This window comes from Emys orbicularis, chromosome 2 (genome assembly GCF_028017835.1).
Source record: "Emys orbicularis isolate rEmyOrb1 chromosome 2, rEmyOrb1.hap1, whole genome shotgun sequence".
Lineage (NCBI taxonomy): Eukaryota > Metazoa > Chordata > Testudines > Emydidae > Emys > Emys orbicularis.
This window is the reverse complement of record NC_088684.1, coordinates 217,460,721-217,477,295: the sequence shown is the minus strand read 5'-3', so window position 1 is coordinate 217,477,295 and position 16,575 is coordinate 217,460,721. Positions and strand designations below refer to the sequence as shown.

The following is a 16,575-nucleotide window of genomic DNA, read 5'->3' as shown; positions in this document are numbered from 1 at the left end:
GAGGCGGTGCATGGCCTGTGATTCCCTCTGGCACTGGGGGAGAGGGTTGGCCAGGCTGCAGGCTCCCTACCTGGCTCTGACAGGCAGGCCCTTGCAGCTCCTAGGGGGAGGGACGTCCAGGCAGGCTCCGTGTGCCCCCCCACCAATATAGCCATGGCAGGCTGACCCTGAGCCTGCCCTTCCCCCTCAGACCCTTTCATTTTCCAATGAGACCCTCCACAGCACAGGGGGGCCCCCTGCCCACAGTCACCGCTCCTGCCCCACGCTGGACATGGGGCAGACCCAACCCCCACCCCCACTGAGGCTACAGTGAGGGGCAGCAGCAGGGGAGGAGGCGCACGTGATAGCAGCCCTCCCCCTCCCCGGCACCCACCACAGGGGAGACAAGGGGGCTTCCTGTACCTGAGAGGGGCGCTAGGAGCACATGCAGTGACAGTGGTGCAAGGTGAGTGTGGTGCAGGGGGGAAGTGTGTGTGTGTGTGGGGGGGGGGGGGGTGTCTCACCCGGAGCTCGCTTCTGCCTGTGGGGAGAGGGCTGGGGAGAATCCTCCTCTCTCTGGCCCTTGCCCCGGGGCAACCTGTCTGCACCCCAAACTCCTCATCCCCAGCCCTGTCCCACCCAAGAGCCCTCACCCCCTGCACCCCAGCCCTCTGCCTGAGCCCCTCCCACACCCCAAACCCCTCATCACCAGCCCCACCCCAGAGCCCTCACATTTTTACATTTTTAAAAAAAATATACAGTAACTCCTCACTTAATGTTGTAGTTAGGGTGACCAGACGTCCCAATATTATCAGGACAGTCCCAATTTTAACACGTTTGTCCCGCCTCCCAACCGCACATCGGTCAGGATGCCCTTTGTCCCGATATCGGGGACCGCTCACCATCACTGCCAAAGTCCCGGGGCTGGCATGGTGGTTCTTCCTGGGGCAGCCCCTAGGCACAGAGGCGGAGGGGGTCTCCGAGTGCTGCACCAGCTCCTTCCTGCCCAATCAGAGCTGTGGGGGTGGGGCTTGCAGGCGCCGGCAGCGGGCAGAGAGCCCTCCACCCACCCGACCTGACCCAACCCTACCCTAGGAGCCAGAGGGACCTGCTGGATGCTTCCCGGGAGCCACCCCAGGTAAGCACCGCCAGGACTCCCCAGCAGGTCCCTCTGGCTCTTAGGGTCAAGGCCCCATGCGCGGGGCAGAGCGCCGGAGAACACCACCCCGGGCACCTGCCATCCCGGGAAGTGCAGCGAGCTGGCGCAGCTGCGAGCTGGGGGAGAAGCCTGCCCCGAAGTGGTGGCGCAGCGCCACTGAGGGAGCTGCTGCCGCCTGGCTCCGGGTGGCTGGAGAGGGCCCCGGCACCGCCCTACCCCGCAGACCGCGTAGCTCCGCTCCCCACTCACCGTGCGGACTCTGTTTAGTGCTGGGCTCCGTGCACGCCAGCGGAGTAAATATCTCTCTGGCCCCCGCCACGCTGCCCCCACACGGCCGCCATGCCCGGGCCGCTGCCCGACAGCAGCCATGACCCAACGAGGGCATTTGGCCGGGGATTGCAGCTTGCAGCGGCCGGAGGCGGCGAGAGCACCGAGGGGTCCATAGCAGAGAGCAGGGGCCTTGATGTGGGGCAGTTTCCCATGTGCCCCCCCAACTATCTCCCGCAGCGGGGATGGGGGTGGTTATAATGCCAGGCGGGAGAGTCAGTGGCCACTCTGGGTGAGTCTGCACCGCAGTTTAAGGGCAGGGTTAGTGGGACTTGAGTCAGCTGAGCTGTGTTAGGGAGCCCTGGGCTTAAGGTGACCGAAGGTCTTATATAGGCAATTATTCCCCTATATTAATCACCGCCCCCTGCCCCGAAAAAAAGTGTCCCGATTTTTTTACACTTGCTATCTGGTCACCCTAGTTGTAGTTATGTTCCTGAAAAATGCTACTTTAAGTGAAACTATGTTAAGCGAATCCAATTTCCCCATAAGAATTAATGTAAATGGGGGGTTAGGTTCCAGGGAATTTTTTTTTTTTTTGCCAGACAAAAGACTATATTTTATGTATATATACACACAGTATAAGTTTTAAACAAACAATTTAATACTGTACACAGCAATGATGATTGGGAAGCTTGGTTTAGGTGGAAGTCAGGTGGTGGGCTATTTTCCAAGGTATGCCTTACTGCTAAATGATGAACTAGCACTTGGCTGAGCCCTCAAGGGTTGACACGTTGTTAATGCAGCCTCACACTCTATAAGGCAGCAGGAATGGAGGGGGAGGGAGGAAGACAGCATGGCAGAGAGAGAGACACTGTGTGTGTGTGTGTGTGTGTGTGTGTGTGTGTGTGTGTGAGAGAGAGAGATTTTGAGACTGCTGCTGCCAGCAAGCTCTGTGGAGATGGGGGGGGGCAGGAATGGGGGAGGGGGACACCCTGACAACAGCACCCCTCTTCTCCCCCTCCCCCGCACATAGGGTGACCAGACAGCAAGTGTGAAAAATCAGGACAGGGGGTGAGGGGTAATAGGAGCCTATATATGAAAAAGACCCCAAAATCAAGACTGTCCCTATAAAATCGGGACATCTGGTCACCCTACCTGCACAGCAAGCAGGAGGCTCCCGGAGCAGCTCCAAGGCAGAGGGCAGGAACAGCACAGGGCAGTGGATGGGAGGGACACCTGAACTGCCCAGCAATTGATAGCCTGCTGGGCGGCAGCCGCACAGGGAACTTAGGGGAGCTGATAAGGGGGTCTGTTGGCCCACCCTGGTTCCAACCCCTCACCAGCTAGCTTCAATGGGTTGCTCTTTCTGCAAGCAGTGGACAAAGCAGGCGGCTGCCAAACAACACTATAAGGGAGCATTGGGCAACTTTAAATGAGCATGTTCTCTAAATCAGAGGGTCTCAAACTGTGGTCCACGGAACACCAGTGGTCCGCGAGCTCCATTCAGGTAGTCCGCAGATAGTTCCCTCTAAGGTGCACTCCTGGGCGGCCGCACATGAGAGAATGAAGGGCCACCCACCTAATTAGTGGATCTACGCAGGTGTGGCTCCTCTAATTAGGTGCCTGGACCCTGGAGAAGACGCACATGTAAGGTGAGGTGGTGGTCTTGGGGGGAATAGGGAGTAGGTAGGAGGGGGCAGTGGTGTGAGAAGAGGGGGTGGGGGGAATTTGGGACGTACAGGGCTACGGTGGTCAGAGAAAGAGGCTCAGGGCTGCAGGGGAGAGACCCCCTTCCTTCCCAGCTTCAGCTCTGTGGCTGCTGTGGCAGGGGAGAGACCCCATGTCCTTTCCAGCCTGAGCTCAGGGGCTGCTGTGGTGGGGGAGAAAGGGAGAGGCCCCCCCTTCTTCCCAGTCCCAGCTTGCAGGCTGCTGTGGCAGGGGGGAGAGGGCACATCCATCACATTAGAAAGATTAAGACTACTGATATTAAAATATGAGTTGTGTGCTTTTATGTGTAGAACAAAAAAAGTTAATTATTATTTGGGTTTTTTTTTATATAGCACTATTATCTTTACAATAGTTAGCTTTACAAAAGCGCTTTACAATAGTTAGCTAATGGTACATACATCATTTGGAAAGATCATTAAGTGGTCCGCCAAGACCCTCAGCAATTTTCAAGTGGTCTGTGGAAAAAAAAAGTTTGAGAGCCACTGCTCTAATTGATCCGCAACATAACAACAAAACAACGTTAACTGGGATGACTTTAAGTGAGGAGTTAGATTGGTTTACAAGGCAGGGGTGTGGGGGGGGGGGGAGAGGGGATATGGAACTTGGACCTGTACTGGGCACCACCAAAAATTATACAAACCTGCCGCCCCTGCGGGCAGCGCACGGAGCCCCCTGGTCCTTCTGCCTAGAACCTGCAGGGACATGCCGGTGGGAGCCGGGGAGCCCCCCCACGCTTAGGTAAGTGCTGCCCCGCACCCCAACCCCCTGCCCCAGCCCTGAGCCCCTTCCCACACACCCAAACTGCTGCTGCTGCTGGCCCAAGGGCTGCCCTGAGCCAGCCACACTGTCTACTGCAGAAGTCACAGAGGTCACGGAAAGTCATGGTATCTGTGACTTCCATGACCTTCATGACAGACACGCACCCTTAATCATAAGTAATTAAATGAGATTTACTGTTTATATTTATATTATATTTATATTTAGGATTGTAGCTTCTACAGTATTCTTAAAATCAGTTGGATAGAAGGTTAATCAGGCTCTGTGGGTTTAAAAGATATTACTTACAAGTCTGAGATCATATTAATTGCATTTAACAGGGAGAATATGGTGATCCTGGAGAGACGGGACAGAGAGGGCCACCAGGTCAATGGGGAATGCAGGTTTGTGTTTTATTCTCTCCATGGGCAGTGTGTGGCCAAAATCTAGTCCTTAATTTATAAATTGCCAATCCTGTCGCTTCTCTCTGTCCTCCTGACATTTGGGTTGCTACACAGAGACTTAGAATTAATATAGACATTAATAGCTGGAGTAAAGCACAGACAGAAAAAACAGATGATTTAAATATAACTGTCTATTCACAGGGAGAAGATGGTGCTGCTGGATATGGTGGACCAGGAAAGAAAGGAGCAAAGGTAAACATGGAAAAAGGAAAAAGAAATGGAAACTCTTAACTTGTTTGTACATTATTTTAGTGAGAGTGAAAACTGCAGGGGAAAAAAAAGTTGTTTCATTATCATCTCTAATGTAAATCCTGCAATCTGATCCACACAGACAGACTTCGCAGGGGCTCCATAAAAATCCACCGTACGGATCATATTGTAAGATTAGGGCCATAGGTTGTAAAGTCATTGGGTTGAGAGGGGGGATTGTTGTTTTTATTTGTCTAGCAATTGCCATGTGTGTCTATGGCAATGTATAAACATTAGAAAATAAGTTATAAACTCTTAAAATTAGAGTAAAAGGTAAAAATATAATAGTAATAATAACCCTAATTATTTATTGGAGCATTATTTTAATATTGTTGTTGTTATTGTAACAACATTTTAATGCTGTCCACTCAGGAAGATATTGTTCCTGCCCTGAAGGGCTTCCAGTCTAAAAAGACAAGCAACACCTGAAGGGTGCAGGAGAGGGATAGAATCAGATTATACGTCATTCCGTAGATCTATTTATATAGCTTAGATACATCTTACAGTTAAATAAGTTCACATTTACATTTATCATTATTTACAAAACCTCTTTTGAAATGAGAGAAAAAATTCTGCCGCACTAAAACTAAGCAGAGAATAGTTCTTATTTACTCCAAAAAAATGCTTCCAGTCCCCTCTACTCTGAACTGTGAGGTCTAATATTTTGATATATCAAATCTTTCTGTCATAGCCACAGATGCCTGACAGCCTAGCCAGTGCCCGTTCACTGTACAGTTCCTGTCTGTGTTTAGGAAAAACTAGTAAAGCTATCCTGGAGTATTTCATCTTTACATAGTCACTTCCTTTTAATTTATCAATGCAATTAGGAGCACATGAATAGCCCAGTAAAGTACAGTGCTTCTTTATATATATATTTTAAATGATATACGTCTGAATAAAATAAAGGAGAACAGAACGCTTTTGTCCTGGGTAACTACTGCCAGACTCCCTGAACTTCTCCATCCATGTCTTTTAACCCTATTAATGCAAACCTCACCTTAAACTCCCTTCTTCTGGCAAGCTTATCCCACTTGAGTAACATGCTGTCACACCCCTACTGTGCCTCTTGCCATTCCCCCTCCCCAAATACTTCATATGTTCTAAGGACTTAATCCAGAAAGGTGCTCCCATTGGGAATTTAGGGGAACCCGCACATAGCAGGATTGGGCTCTAAACTTCCTGGTCTGCAGATGTATTTTGGGTGCAATCCAACTCCCATTAAAATCAACGGCAGTCTTTTCATTGACTCAAACAGGAGTTGGATCTGGCCCTTTATGCATCAATTGTATCATTCCGCTTAAATTATAAGCTTCTTGCATCAGGGCTGTGTCGTCTTCTGCATTTTGTACAATCCACGTTAGGACCTCAAAAAATAATAGATAGCAAGAATAATACTGTTTTCCAGCACATTGCCAGTTTCACTGCTTATTATTTATTGCGTTATGTGTCTGATTCTGAAAAGTCAAATATAGTAGAAAAAACTGAGTAGAAATATCAATGTGATGATAATTTTATCTTATTTACTGTAAATAACAGGGACAAGGAGGATTCACCGGAGATATTGGACAGAAGGTATCGTACTTCACATTAATGTTGTAGCTTTCTGATCAATAGACTTGAGTCTCCCCTCCATTACACCACTTTTGCACCAACAGAACTCTGCTGCAGTTAACAGTTATATTGGCATAAAATCAAGATAAAAGAGTGGAGACTTTAGGGATGGAAATAAGTTTCAATGGTAGATTTTTTTGGTAGAATAAAAGAAACGTTCTTGATGTTTCATGGGAAGAAAGTTCTGATTTATCTGTCAACATCTGAAATTCTTTATGAATACTAAAGGGTTAAAAAAAATTCTTGTCTGGTCACCTTATTGCTTGGAAATTTTAAACCGTTTTTAAATTTATCAATTTTAATTAGTGTGTCATTTCTGAGATTGTTGGTGGAGTCAAATCTTACATTTAGAAATCTGCTGAAATAGTCTCTGGGAACATGATTCTCTAAATATAGGAATAGCTATGTATTGTGCTTGCCGGTTTAGGAGTATGTGTCCCACTTCTTCCTGTCAGTAACGTGGAGCAGGTAGCAGATAGTTTCAGCGGTTACAAAGCCCAGTTATCCAAACAAAGTGCCAGAAAAAATCCCCAGATAATATCTTGCACAGCCTTAGATGCACTTTTGCATTTTGTCTTGTAGTGTTGTATATGAATCTGTGTGTGATATACATAGTCTATTGAAGCTGTGTATGAAAAATACACTATTAACTAGACTTTTGTGCTGTGCGTTACATATGAAATATGACATCAATGTATTGCGTAAGTGATGGTGAAAATATGCTGATATCTACGTATAGACCAACTAAATTCATTGCCTCATCTCCTGAATTACACACAAATTACAGGTTGAAAAATAATGTATAGTAGTACATGGCTGATTAAATTATCAAAATTACACATTTTGGGGAGAAATTACCCATTTTGACATATTAAAAGGCTCCAGTTTTTTTTTAAACGTCAGCCCTAAAAGCAAGTCTGACATGCTCATCCTTAATTATTAGCAGTTCTTTGCAATTGTAAAACCAAACACCAAAGTCATGTACTGCTGACGTAGCTTCTTTCTGGTTTTATATATTCTCCCTCAAAGAATACATGGGGAACCTGTAGGCCTAACTAGTCACTTTAAGGTAAAAAGACAAGTTATTTCTTCCATTCTTTTGTTTTCACTGCAGAATGTGTTTCTGTTGATATTTTAATTGCTCTAGAGTTGAATCAGGGTGAGGAAAGATGACTTTATGCCACCTTTCTACTCTTCTGATCAGTTGTGTCCGAAGGTAACTAGGAGCTGGAAGGGCTACTCTAGGGTCTCAGTCCTTCTCCCGTTGACTTCAGTGGTGCCAGATTGTTTTATCCTCTGCTGCACTGACAGGAATAATCTCCTCCGACAGAGATCACCAGAACATGACCATAATCCACCGTACATCTTGCGCTCCCCTGACAAACACCCTGTCCTGAGGGAAGTAGCTGATATATTGCCAGTTACTTCCACTTTATACCACCAGGGGACTCTGCTGCACTAGGGTTATTGTCCAACAGCCCTATTAGGATAGCTCTCCAGCTAGTTGGTTCTCTTTTGAGCTGCTCAAAGTAGCCAGAGAGGGCTGAGTGTCTGGTGCTGGGAGTCTAAATATAGTAAGGAGATATTTGATCCACACCAATAATCTTGCACAACTGGGAATTAACACAGTAAAATATTCAGCGTGGTGTGCTGTACTTTATAAACTTTCTCACAGGTAGATGCCAAAATAAACCTGGCACAAAGAGCATTTTGATCTCTTTTTAATTTTAGCAGTGCAAAACAGAGTTTTCAGTGGAAGGACCAATGAAAAATAATGTTAAAAAAGATAAAAAGTTCTTACATCTCCTCTATGACTCTTATACAGTAATAATATGCAATATGGATCAGTTGCTTCATTTAATTAAAACGTAACTAAAATAAAGACGGTATTGGGCCAACATCCAATTAAATTATAGAAAGGCCTGAGCTGAAAAATTCAAAACAGGATCTCAGGTTTTGGTTCAGCCCATAGTAGAGATAGAGACCAGCTGTGAAATTTGGATCCTTATCTGGGTTTGCATTGTGAACTTGTCTCCTCAAAGTTCAGACATGTTTTAGATCCAGACTTTAGTTTGGGTCCATCTCTAAAAATCAATATATTTCCAAAGCAATTAGGTTAGGGACAAATCACCCTTGCATTTCTGCAGGCACAGAGGCTGTGACCACAGCCAGACCAACAAGGTTTCACTGCACAGGGGCTGACACAGGATATGAGGAGTGTATGCTGAGGTCTGCATCCCAATACTGAGAAGTCCCTAATAAGTTCTCAAGCAGCACTTTTCTTACTTTGCCTATCTGTAATTTTCTGTTATTGATGGAAATATTTTTTTTAGTCAGTTTGTGTATGTACAGAGAAATTAACATTTACCAACATTTACAGATATAAATCGAATCCTTCCAAGTTATGGAGCTGGTATTTGGGGTGAAGGTAGGCCGGGGGGGGAGGGCACAGAGGGTCTGCGTTTAGGACCATTATATGTTAACAAAAACCATCAGCAGTAGAGTGTTAGCGTATTAAATAGACAAACACTTCCATATGGAAAGAATAAGAATTTAAATATTCCCCATTGACTCAGCAAACTGTATTTTCTGAAAGAATCATTTTGGCGGGGGGGGGGGGGGGGTGAGAGACCACACACAGTGCTACTTGTATATATTTTTGTATGTTCCTATTTCATATCAGTCTTTGCGCTCTGAAAAGCGAGATGTATGAATGGAAGAATAAACAGCAAGAACCATTTCTTGAGTTATTCACACTTTTGTTTTAATGAATATCCATTTTCACATTTTAATTTTGCTGTATCCAATTAATTAGGGTGAAATTGGAGAAACAGGATTTCCAGGAGAACTTGGACCAATAGGAATCAAAGGACAAATGGCAAGCACCTTTTTATGAATATTGATTTGTCTTGAGATTGGCTGCTTGTTGTAATTTTTCCTGCCCAGGTGATAGAAATCTGTTTTAAATGGATATCTTTTAACATGCTGAATTTATGTGTATTACATCTGTTTTAAGCACAATAGTCCCGATCCCGCACTCTGTTGCAGTTGCAGTTGCTTTGTACGCCACTAGCAAGTCTAAAACTGGTGTAGCCAGCTATGGAAGATCAACCTAGTGCAAGAGGCGGCCTCCAGTGGCCTATAGCTGGATGACATGTCTGTCTCTTCGTACCAGTGTAATGGGCCACTACCTTACAATATGTGCTAACTACTTATGCTGAACAATCTGTTCCACCATTCAATTTCTGTGACACTGGGAGTAGCTTTCCCAGACCTGAAGAAGAGCTCTGTGTGGCTTGAAAGCTTGTCTCTCTCACCAAGAGAAGTTGGTCCAGTAAAAGATACTACCTCGCCCACCTTCTCTGTCTTTGGACCTAGAACTAGATAAATTCATGGAGCATAGGTCCGTCAGTGGCTATTAGCCAGGATTGGCAGGAATTATGTCTCTAGCCTCTGTTTGCCAGAAGCTGGGAATGGGGGATGGGATTAATCACTTGATAATTACCTGTTCTATTCATTCCCTCTGGGGCACCTGGCATTGGCCACTGCCAGAAGACCCAATACTGGGCTAGATGGACCATTGGCCTGACCCAGTGTGGCCGTTCTCTTGTTCTTATGACCAATGGCAACCTGAATAATTTACACTGGAAGACTGGTGTAGCACAGAGCTGGCTCCAAATCAGGGAAACACAACGTCTAATTATTTTGTAGAAATCCTGTGGAGGGCTGATGTTATGGGGAAGTTGGTGGAGTGGGCGGGGGCATATTTTGTTGCTGTTTTTATTGGCTGAGACATTAACATTTCTTATTGTATTATGCTCCTTATGAATAGTAAGTTTAATTGTTTCAGGGTTGCTAGATCTCATATAAATGATTTTTTTACATTTTAAATTGTAATTATAAATGAGTTACTTCAGAGTTACTAGTTTGAAAGAGTCTGATAGAAGGCTAAGTCTTCTTCATTTAATAGGCCAAGGTAAACAAAACACTTCTTTTGGGGCAATTGTTTCCTGTTTAACTGTGTTTTCAGCTCCTCTGACAAAGGAAGGGCAATGTCGTAGTAGTAGTTTTGTATTATAAGTTAGCCATGCAAATTGCTAACCTTTTTCAACTCTTGATTTTGTAGTTATCACACTATGACTTGGTTTTTTTCCTCACTTCAGACTGGTCTTGCTCCCTCTGAAATCAGAGACTTTTGTCTTTAACTTCAATGGGAGCTGGATTGGGTCCTTGACGTCGTCGTCTTTTTTTTTTTTTTTTTTTTTTTATACATGTAAAATGTTATTGGTTAGATGTTACACGTGACATGGTGCCCATTATCCATTAATTTCTAACACAGGGTAAATTTTTCAAAAGCACCTGAGTGATTTAGGAACCTCAGTCCCATTGAAAGTGAGTGAAACTTTATACCCCCAAAGAACTTAGAGCCTTATGACAATTTTGCCAACAGACGTTAATAAACCAGGAGAGGCAGCATGCCATTGGGGTTATAAATGTATACGTTGTGCTACGGTAGTTTAATTGGTAGCACTCTCACTTCTGGGCCAGAAGAAGCTTTTCTGAAATACAGTCAGTTCCCTTGCCAAGGGTCAGGTCCTTGGTCATGCTAAGGTCATGGTCCGCTGCTGGAGCTGTGCAATATGACCTTAAAATGGTATTAAAATGGTGTGCCAGCATGGGAGGAGAATCTTGGACCAGCAGAGCTGGCTTTACTTCCGCTGCACTCACCCCCCTGGTGCAGAGGTTGTTTCAGGGATGTCTGAAATTGTTTAGGGGTGCTTAGCTAGGGATCAAGGGGGTGGGACACTTATGTAGCACTTCCTATCCAAGGATATCAAAGCATTTTACAAATATGAATGAATTTACCCTGTGTCTTTGTGAGGTGTAGGGAAGCAGGCAGGCAAATGTTGTTGTTCCCATTTTACCATGAGGAAACTGAGTCACAGAAGTTAAGTGACTTTCCCAAGGTTATACAGAATCCATAGTAGAGGTGGGAGTAGAATCCCTGTCTCCTGAGTGACTGTGCAGTAAGCATTGCTAGCATTCAGCTGAACCACCCAAAGAAAAGCAGTAGTTTGCTGCCATCCTATTTTTCTTCTTTTAAAAATGGTTATGTGAAAATATATAGGGCCTGATTCTCTTCTCACCCAGCTATAAATCAGGAGTATATCCGTCGAACTGAATGGAGTTAAACTGGTGTAAAACTGGCATTAATGAAATGGAGAACTGGGCCCTAGAGTAGAGAAGTATGCAATAGTATCATAACTGCTGTATATACCATTTGTAGAGTGTCTGTCTGTCTAATTTATGCCAATGTTTCCAGGGTCCTCCAGGTTATCCTGGTCTGAATGGAATTCCAGGAGACAAGGGATTTCCAGGACCCAGGGTATGAATTGACCACGTAAAGTGTATGTAATTTTATTTTCATGAAAAGGTACTCCCTTTAAATTTGAAGGTGAGGAGAGGTGATTTTTTTTTTCCCTGTCTCAGGCCACAGTATGTATTCAATAGTCTAAATCATTAAGACACTCACATTTTGGGGTGCCGGAGGTAGGTATATTGTAAGCTGCTTGGTTATGTCACTTTGAAAATGCTAATTCTGTGTTTTCGCTAGCAATATGACAATAAGTTTGTGTGTTTGTATATCAAATTATGTTACAATACTTTGAACTAAAATTCTAAGGGTCAGATTTTCAGAAAAAGAGACCCAAAGTCTATGCATGTAACTGTGTGTCCAAATTTTCACTCTACTGCAACTGAGAGCACAAATCAGGTATTTGCATGTGCAAATGACTATTTAGATACCCAAATCTAATTTTGCATGCAAATCCAGACAACTATTTAAATGCCTAATTGTACTTAAAATGTAGTTGCAATCTTTTTTCATTTGGACCTTGGGCCTCTTGTGAAAACTGGCAATTAAAGAACAACACATGTGTTGCAACATTTTTTTAAAAATTAGGAACGTATATCTGGTTTTTGGAATCTTTTCTATCCAGGTCTGAAGTTTGCAGCTTATGGCTGTTTTCAGAGAATTTTGTAATCAAAGACTGAAATTAAAAGATCCCAATAAATGTGAGCTGAGATTTCACTCTTCTCGGAAATTTAATCTGGACTCCACTCAAATCTAATTTTTGTTTGTAATCATTACTGCCACAGTAATGTCACACAAAAATATATTGGACTGATGCTTAGGGGCAGCAACATTACACCTTATTTTCAAAGGTGCTAAGCACTTGAATTCCCATATATATTAATTATTCTTTTCTCTCCCCCCAAATCCCATTAAAATAAAATAACTCTCTGTTTCTGTTTGGGTATCATGATCCCACCATTCTGGAACTTCAATTGCCACCACAGCATAATACATATTAAATGAAAAGAGAGAAAATACATAGTACAGTCAGGTTCTGCTATGATTGTCTTGTTGTACAAGAAATTCTTTCAGTTGAATTTTTATAATTATCCAGGCAGTTGAAAGCTTTAAATTATCTAGTAATCTACAATCTTGTTCTTATAGGGCGCTAAAGGAACAATGGGACTGCACCCTTTTCCCGTATGTATCTCTGGCGTGTTTCTATATTCAGTATACATTTAGAAATAAACCACTTCATCAGCTAAGAATTCCTTTCTTTCTCCTTGTTTTGTTTCTCTTCTGTAGCCATGTGAAGTCATTGACTATGTGCGCAGACACAGCGGTAAGTACTACATCTTGCTTTATAAAATTGCATCACCCAAAGGGTCAGCACTTGAAGTGATATTTTTAGGGAAAGAAAATCAAGTTCTAGCGACCACTTCTTTTTCAATTTAGAGACTTAACGGCCATTTACATGCAAAAGAGAGAGTAACTGCTTGACAAGTAAACAGCCTTCATTTCAGAGAGAGTATTTTTAGCTCACAGTAGATCCTTTTTACGATGCTGTTTTAGCTGTGTTTGTACCATGCACTAAGTGAATCGGTGAACGTCTATCGATTCTAGTAATCAGTCGGTAACTCTGCATGATCATTTCTAACATGCTTCTCTGATTTCCTTTGAAAGTTCACAAATTACAAAACAAACAAAAAAACCCTCTTTTGAAATATAAGACTATTTTAAATGGCAATAGCTGTTATAGGGATCCGTGTTCCCTTTGTTATGTATAAAATAGCCTTCATGGAAATTAGGTGCTTGGGGCACTTGGAAAGGGCTAGTGTCCATATGAATAATGAAGATGCCCCAAGTGTCCTTAAGGGAAGATCAGGAAGTAAATTACATTATTTTATGTAAATCAATCTTAAATACAGATTATGGACCCTTACTCATGTGACTAATCTTGACCTTCAGTGAAAGTTCAGATGAGCTGGGCTAAGCAGAGAATATTTGGGAAAACATTAGAATGTTTCAGTCCAGTGTCTCGAACCATGGAATTTGCCAAAACAAATTCAGGAGTCTGGATAATTTGCTGAGTTATATCTATTTCTCTAAACTCTGTTAGAAACCAGGGACCATAGATATCCACAATAAGAACATGCAATGCAAATTAAGGGACAGAAGCTGAACTCCCTGTGCACCTAACAACTTCCACTGAAACCAATTAGTGTTTTGCATGCACAGGGAATGCTGTAAAATTATAGGTATGCAATCCATGACACTACAAGTTTTCTTTTTTAAAGAGATTTTAGGATTGTTTTAAAAACATGCTGTATAATATTTTTTTCCTTTTTTTGTTTAGCTTGTTGGCAGGGTGAGTACTGTTTATTATTATATTGTTGTAACTAAAATCTTAAAATGTATCAATGTGTCTGGGAAGATGGTTTAGGTAAAGACCTCACTTGTGATCTGGAGTTTCACTTCTTTAAGCTCCCCACCTGCTGATAGATCAGCCACTGTTTGTCTCTGGCTATCTAAGCGGAACAACTGTAGTTCTGCAATTCTGTAAAGAGAGCATGCCCCTCATTCCCTGCCCATCTTATCACTACTTCTTAATTTGTCAGACTTCTCTTCCAATAGGCATACCCTTTCTGCTTTATTTCCTCATTGATAGCTTGCCCCTGAGCATGCTATACTGATGCAGATTTTAAAATAAATATTCACCCTGCTTTACGTCTTTTTTTGAGAACTTCAGGTCAGCTAGTGCTGGCTATGTGAATCCCCATTACCTAATATTGTATCAGCAGAGTTCAGTGACTAGATAAGACAACGTAAACTAGAGTTCAGTTGATCCCTATCTTGCTTTTCAGCTACAGCTAGAAAAAACCAATAAAATAACACTTAGCTTCTGGCTATGTGTCCTTCTGAGTTATTCTAGTTCCTTTGTGACCTGATTTTAAGAGGTGCTGAACATCTGCATTTCCATTCAATGCAGTGGGAGATGTAGATGATCAGCACCTCTGAAGTTTAGGCCATTACCGTAAAGATACTTATGGTGCATCTCTCTGGATTACTTGCCTTTTAACCACTAAAACTGTGAATTATGTCACTTACCCTGCAGCCCTCACATGAGTAACTTTTGTGTACAGATAAAATAAAGGTTTTACCTCTATGGCTCTTTGAGGTTTACTCATGTTTGTGGGAATTGCAGGATGATTTGGCCTTAAAACTTCATTTGTCCTCCTCAATATCTGATGAAGTACCTAGCATCTTAGGTGACTTTGCAAATAAATATACTTTGAGGGAAAATCCCTTGGGAAAACCCGCCCCATTGTTTTCTTCTCCTCTCTCGCCCAGAAGTTCTCATTGACTTTCTCAGAGTTGTTGGCCGCTCGAGGGGACATCAAAGGTCCGTGGCCCGGTGTGCTTAGCACCAATAAAGACACCGAGGGGAGAAAGCAAGCAAAGTTTATTTCAGAGCTCTGAAATGGCACTAGGAGACCAGCATGTCTCAAATCCAGTGCAACAAATACAAATAACTTTTACCTTTTATACCCCAAACTGTTTCTGTGTAAGCCTTTGTCTGGCTATTCCCCCACCCCTCCCTTCCAGACAACTGTTACAATAAGCTTGTGAGAAAACTTTCCCAGTCTCTGCGACCTTGAATTAGACATCTGCAAACTAACTACCCCTGCTCCTTATCTCTATTATTTCTGCTAGTGTGAGTGAAACTGCAGCCATCTGCTAGAAACGCTGACCAATACATTTCTGCTTCAGCCTACTTCAGAGCATGTAAAGCAGTAAACACAGAAGTAGGTGAGAGTTCACAAGATGGAGTTTGGGGGTTCAGATAGGCCCAGAGCAAGAGAGTTTCATCGACACTTTGGTCTTCCACTCTCCCGAGTTACCTGGTAGCTATGCCTAGTGGACCCCAACAGAGTGCTACTTTTATACTCTCAATTTTCAAGGCCCTGCATTGAGTCCTCCACTGTGGGATAAAGAGGATTGGACATGTGATCAGAAAGGGGCCATCAGTGTTTCTCTTTAACTGGTCAGAGTGATTGTTGTGTGTTTTGATATCCCCAACGCCCTGAGATTGCTGTGTCCACAGCAGGAGTGAGAAACCAGTATTCTTCCTTTAATCAAGAATTTCTTCACATTGTGTGTCAGCCTTGACAACTATTCACACTTATGAGTTTTTTGTCCTCACAGTCTGCATATATTTGCAGTTTCAGGTGTATTGGAGTTGTTAGGATCATGCACTGAAGCAAAAAGAAGGATATATTCTTCTTTTAGTTTAATTGCCACAAATCTTTTAAGTTTACGATCCAATCCATCACTGATTCCTATTGTCTGAATATTTTCAGCTTATATTCTCATGGCCTTTTCTTGTATATTTCTGATTTTGCTTCTTGGTGTATTAGCATCCTCAATCCTTTGCATCATTTGTCTTTGATATTGGTAAAGCCCCCATAGAGCTAATCTCCTGGAATGTTACTATTACCAATTACAAAAGAAGACTATATACTGCTTTGGATCTTTTCTTTCTCTTATATCTTTGTCTTGTTGCTTATCCTGTGTTGTTCTCTCTCCTTTTTTTATTTTTCTGGTCTCTCTTAGGGACACAGACCCGGCTCCACTCCCTACACATTCCAGTGTTGCCTCACTTCTTCAAACTGATGATGAATTTTGTTCTTTGACTCTGTGACATATGCAGGCTACAATCCAGACTAACGAGTAGCTGTGTCACCCCTGCCCTCTAACCTGGGATGCCCTTTACAATGTTTTACTGCTCTAGCGCCAGCCTGGATTGCTCACAAACAGCCTCCAGCATGGAAGCCACTCCCAGCTATGTCTGTGTGTGTTGCAGCCAGCCACACCTTGGCTCTTACCAGCCTTAGTTATACTGCAGAGTGATCCCCAAACACCCCCAGTCTTAGACTTTTCCCCTTGAAATGTATATCCTGTACTGCCTAGCCGACTCCTACACAATAGAAGTTTATGTATAGTCT

At 43.3% G+C, this 16,575-nt stretch overlaps 1 protein-coding gene across 1 annotated transcript in view; it reads left to right on the top strand.

Moving 5' to 3' along the window:
* The window catches only part of LOC135873797 (collagen alpha-6(VI) chain-like), a 111,592-nt gene that overhangs the window by 66,117 nt on the left and 28,900 nt on the right, over positions 1-16,575 (top strand). Inside the window, exons 26-28 of the mRNA XM_065398414.1 lie at positions 4,495-4,545; positions 11,537-11,599; positions 12,875-12,911. Coding sequence (XP_065254486.1) covers positions 4,495-4,545; positions 11,537-11,599; positions 12,875-12,911 — 151 coding nt within the window. The remainder of the gene's footprint in view (positions 1-4,494; positions 4,546-11,536; positions 11,600-12,874; positions 12,912-16,575) is intronic.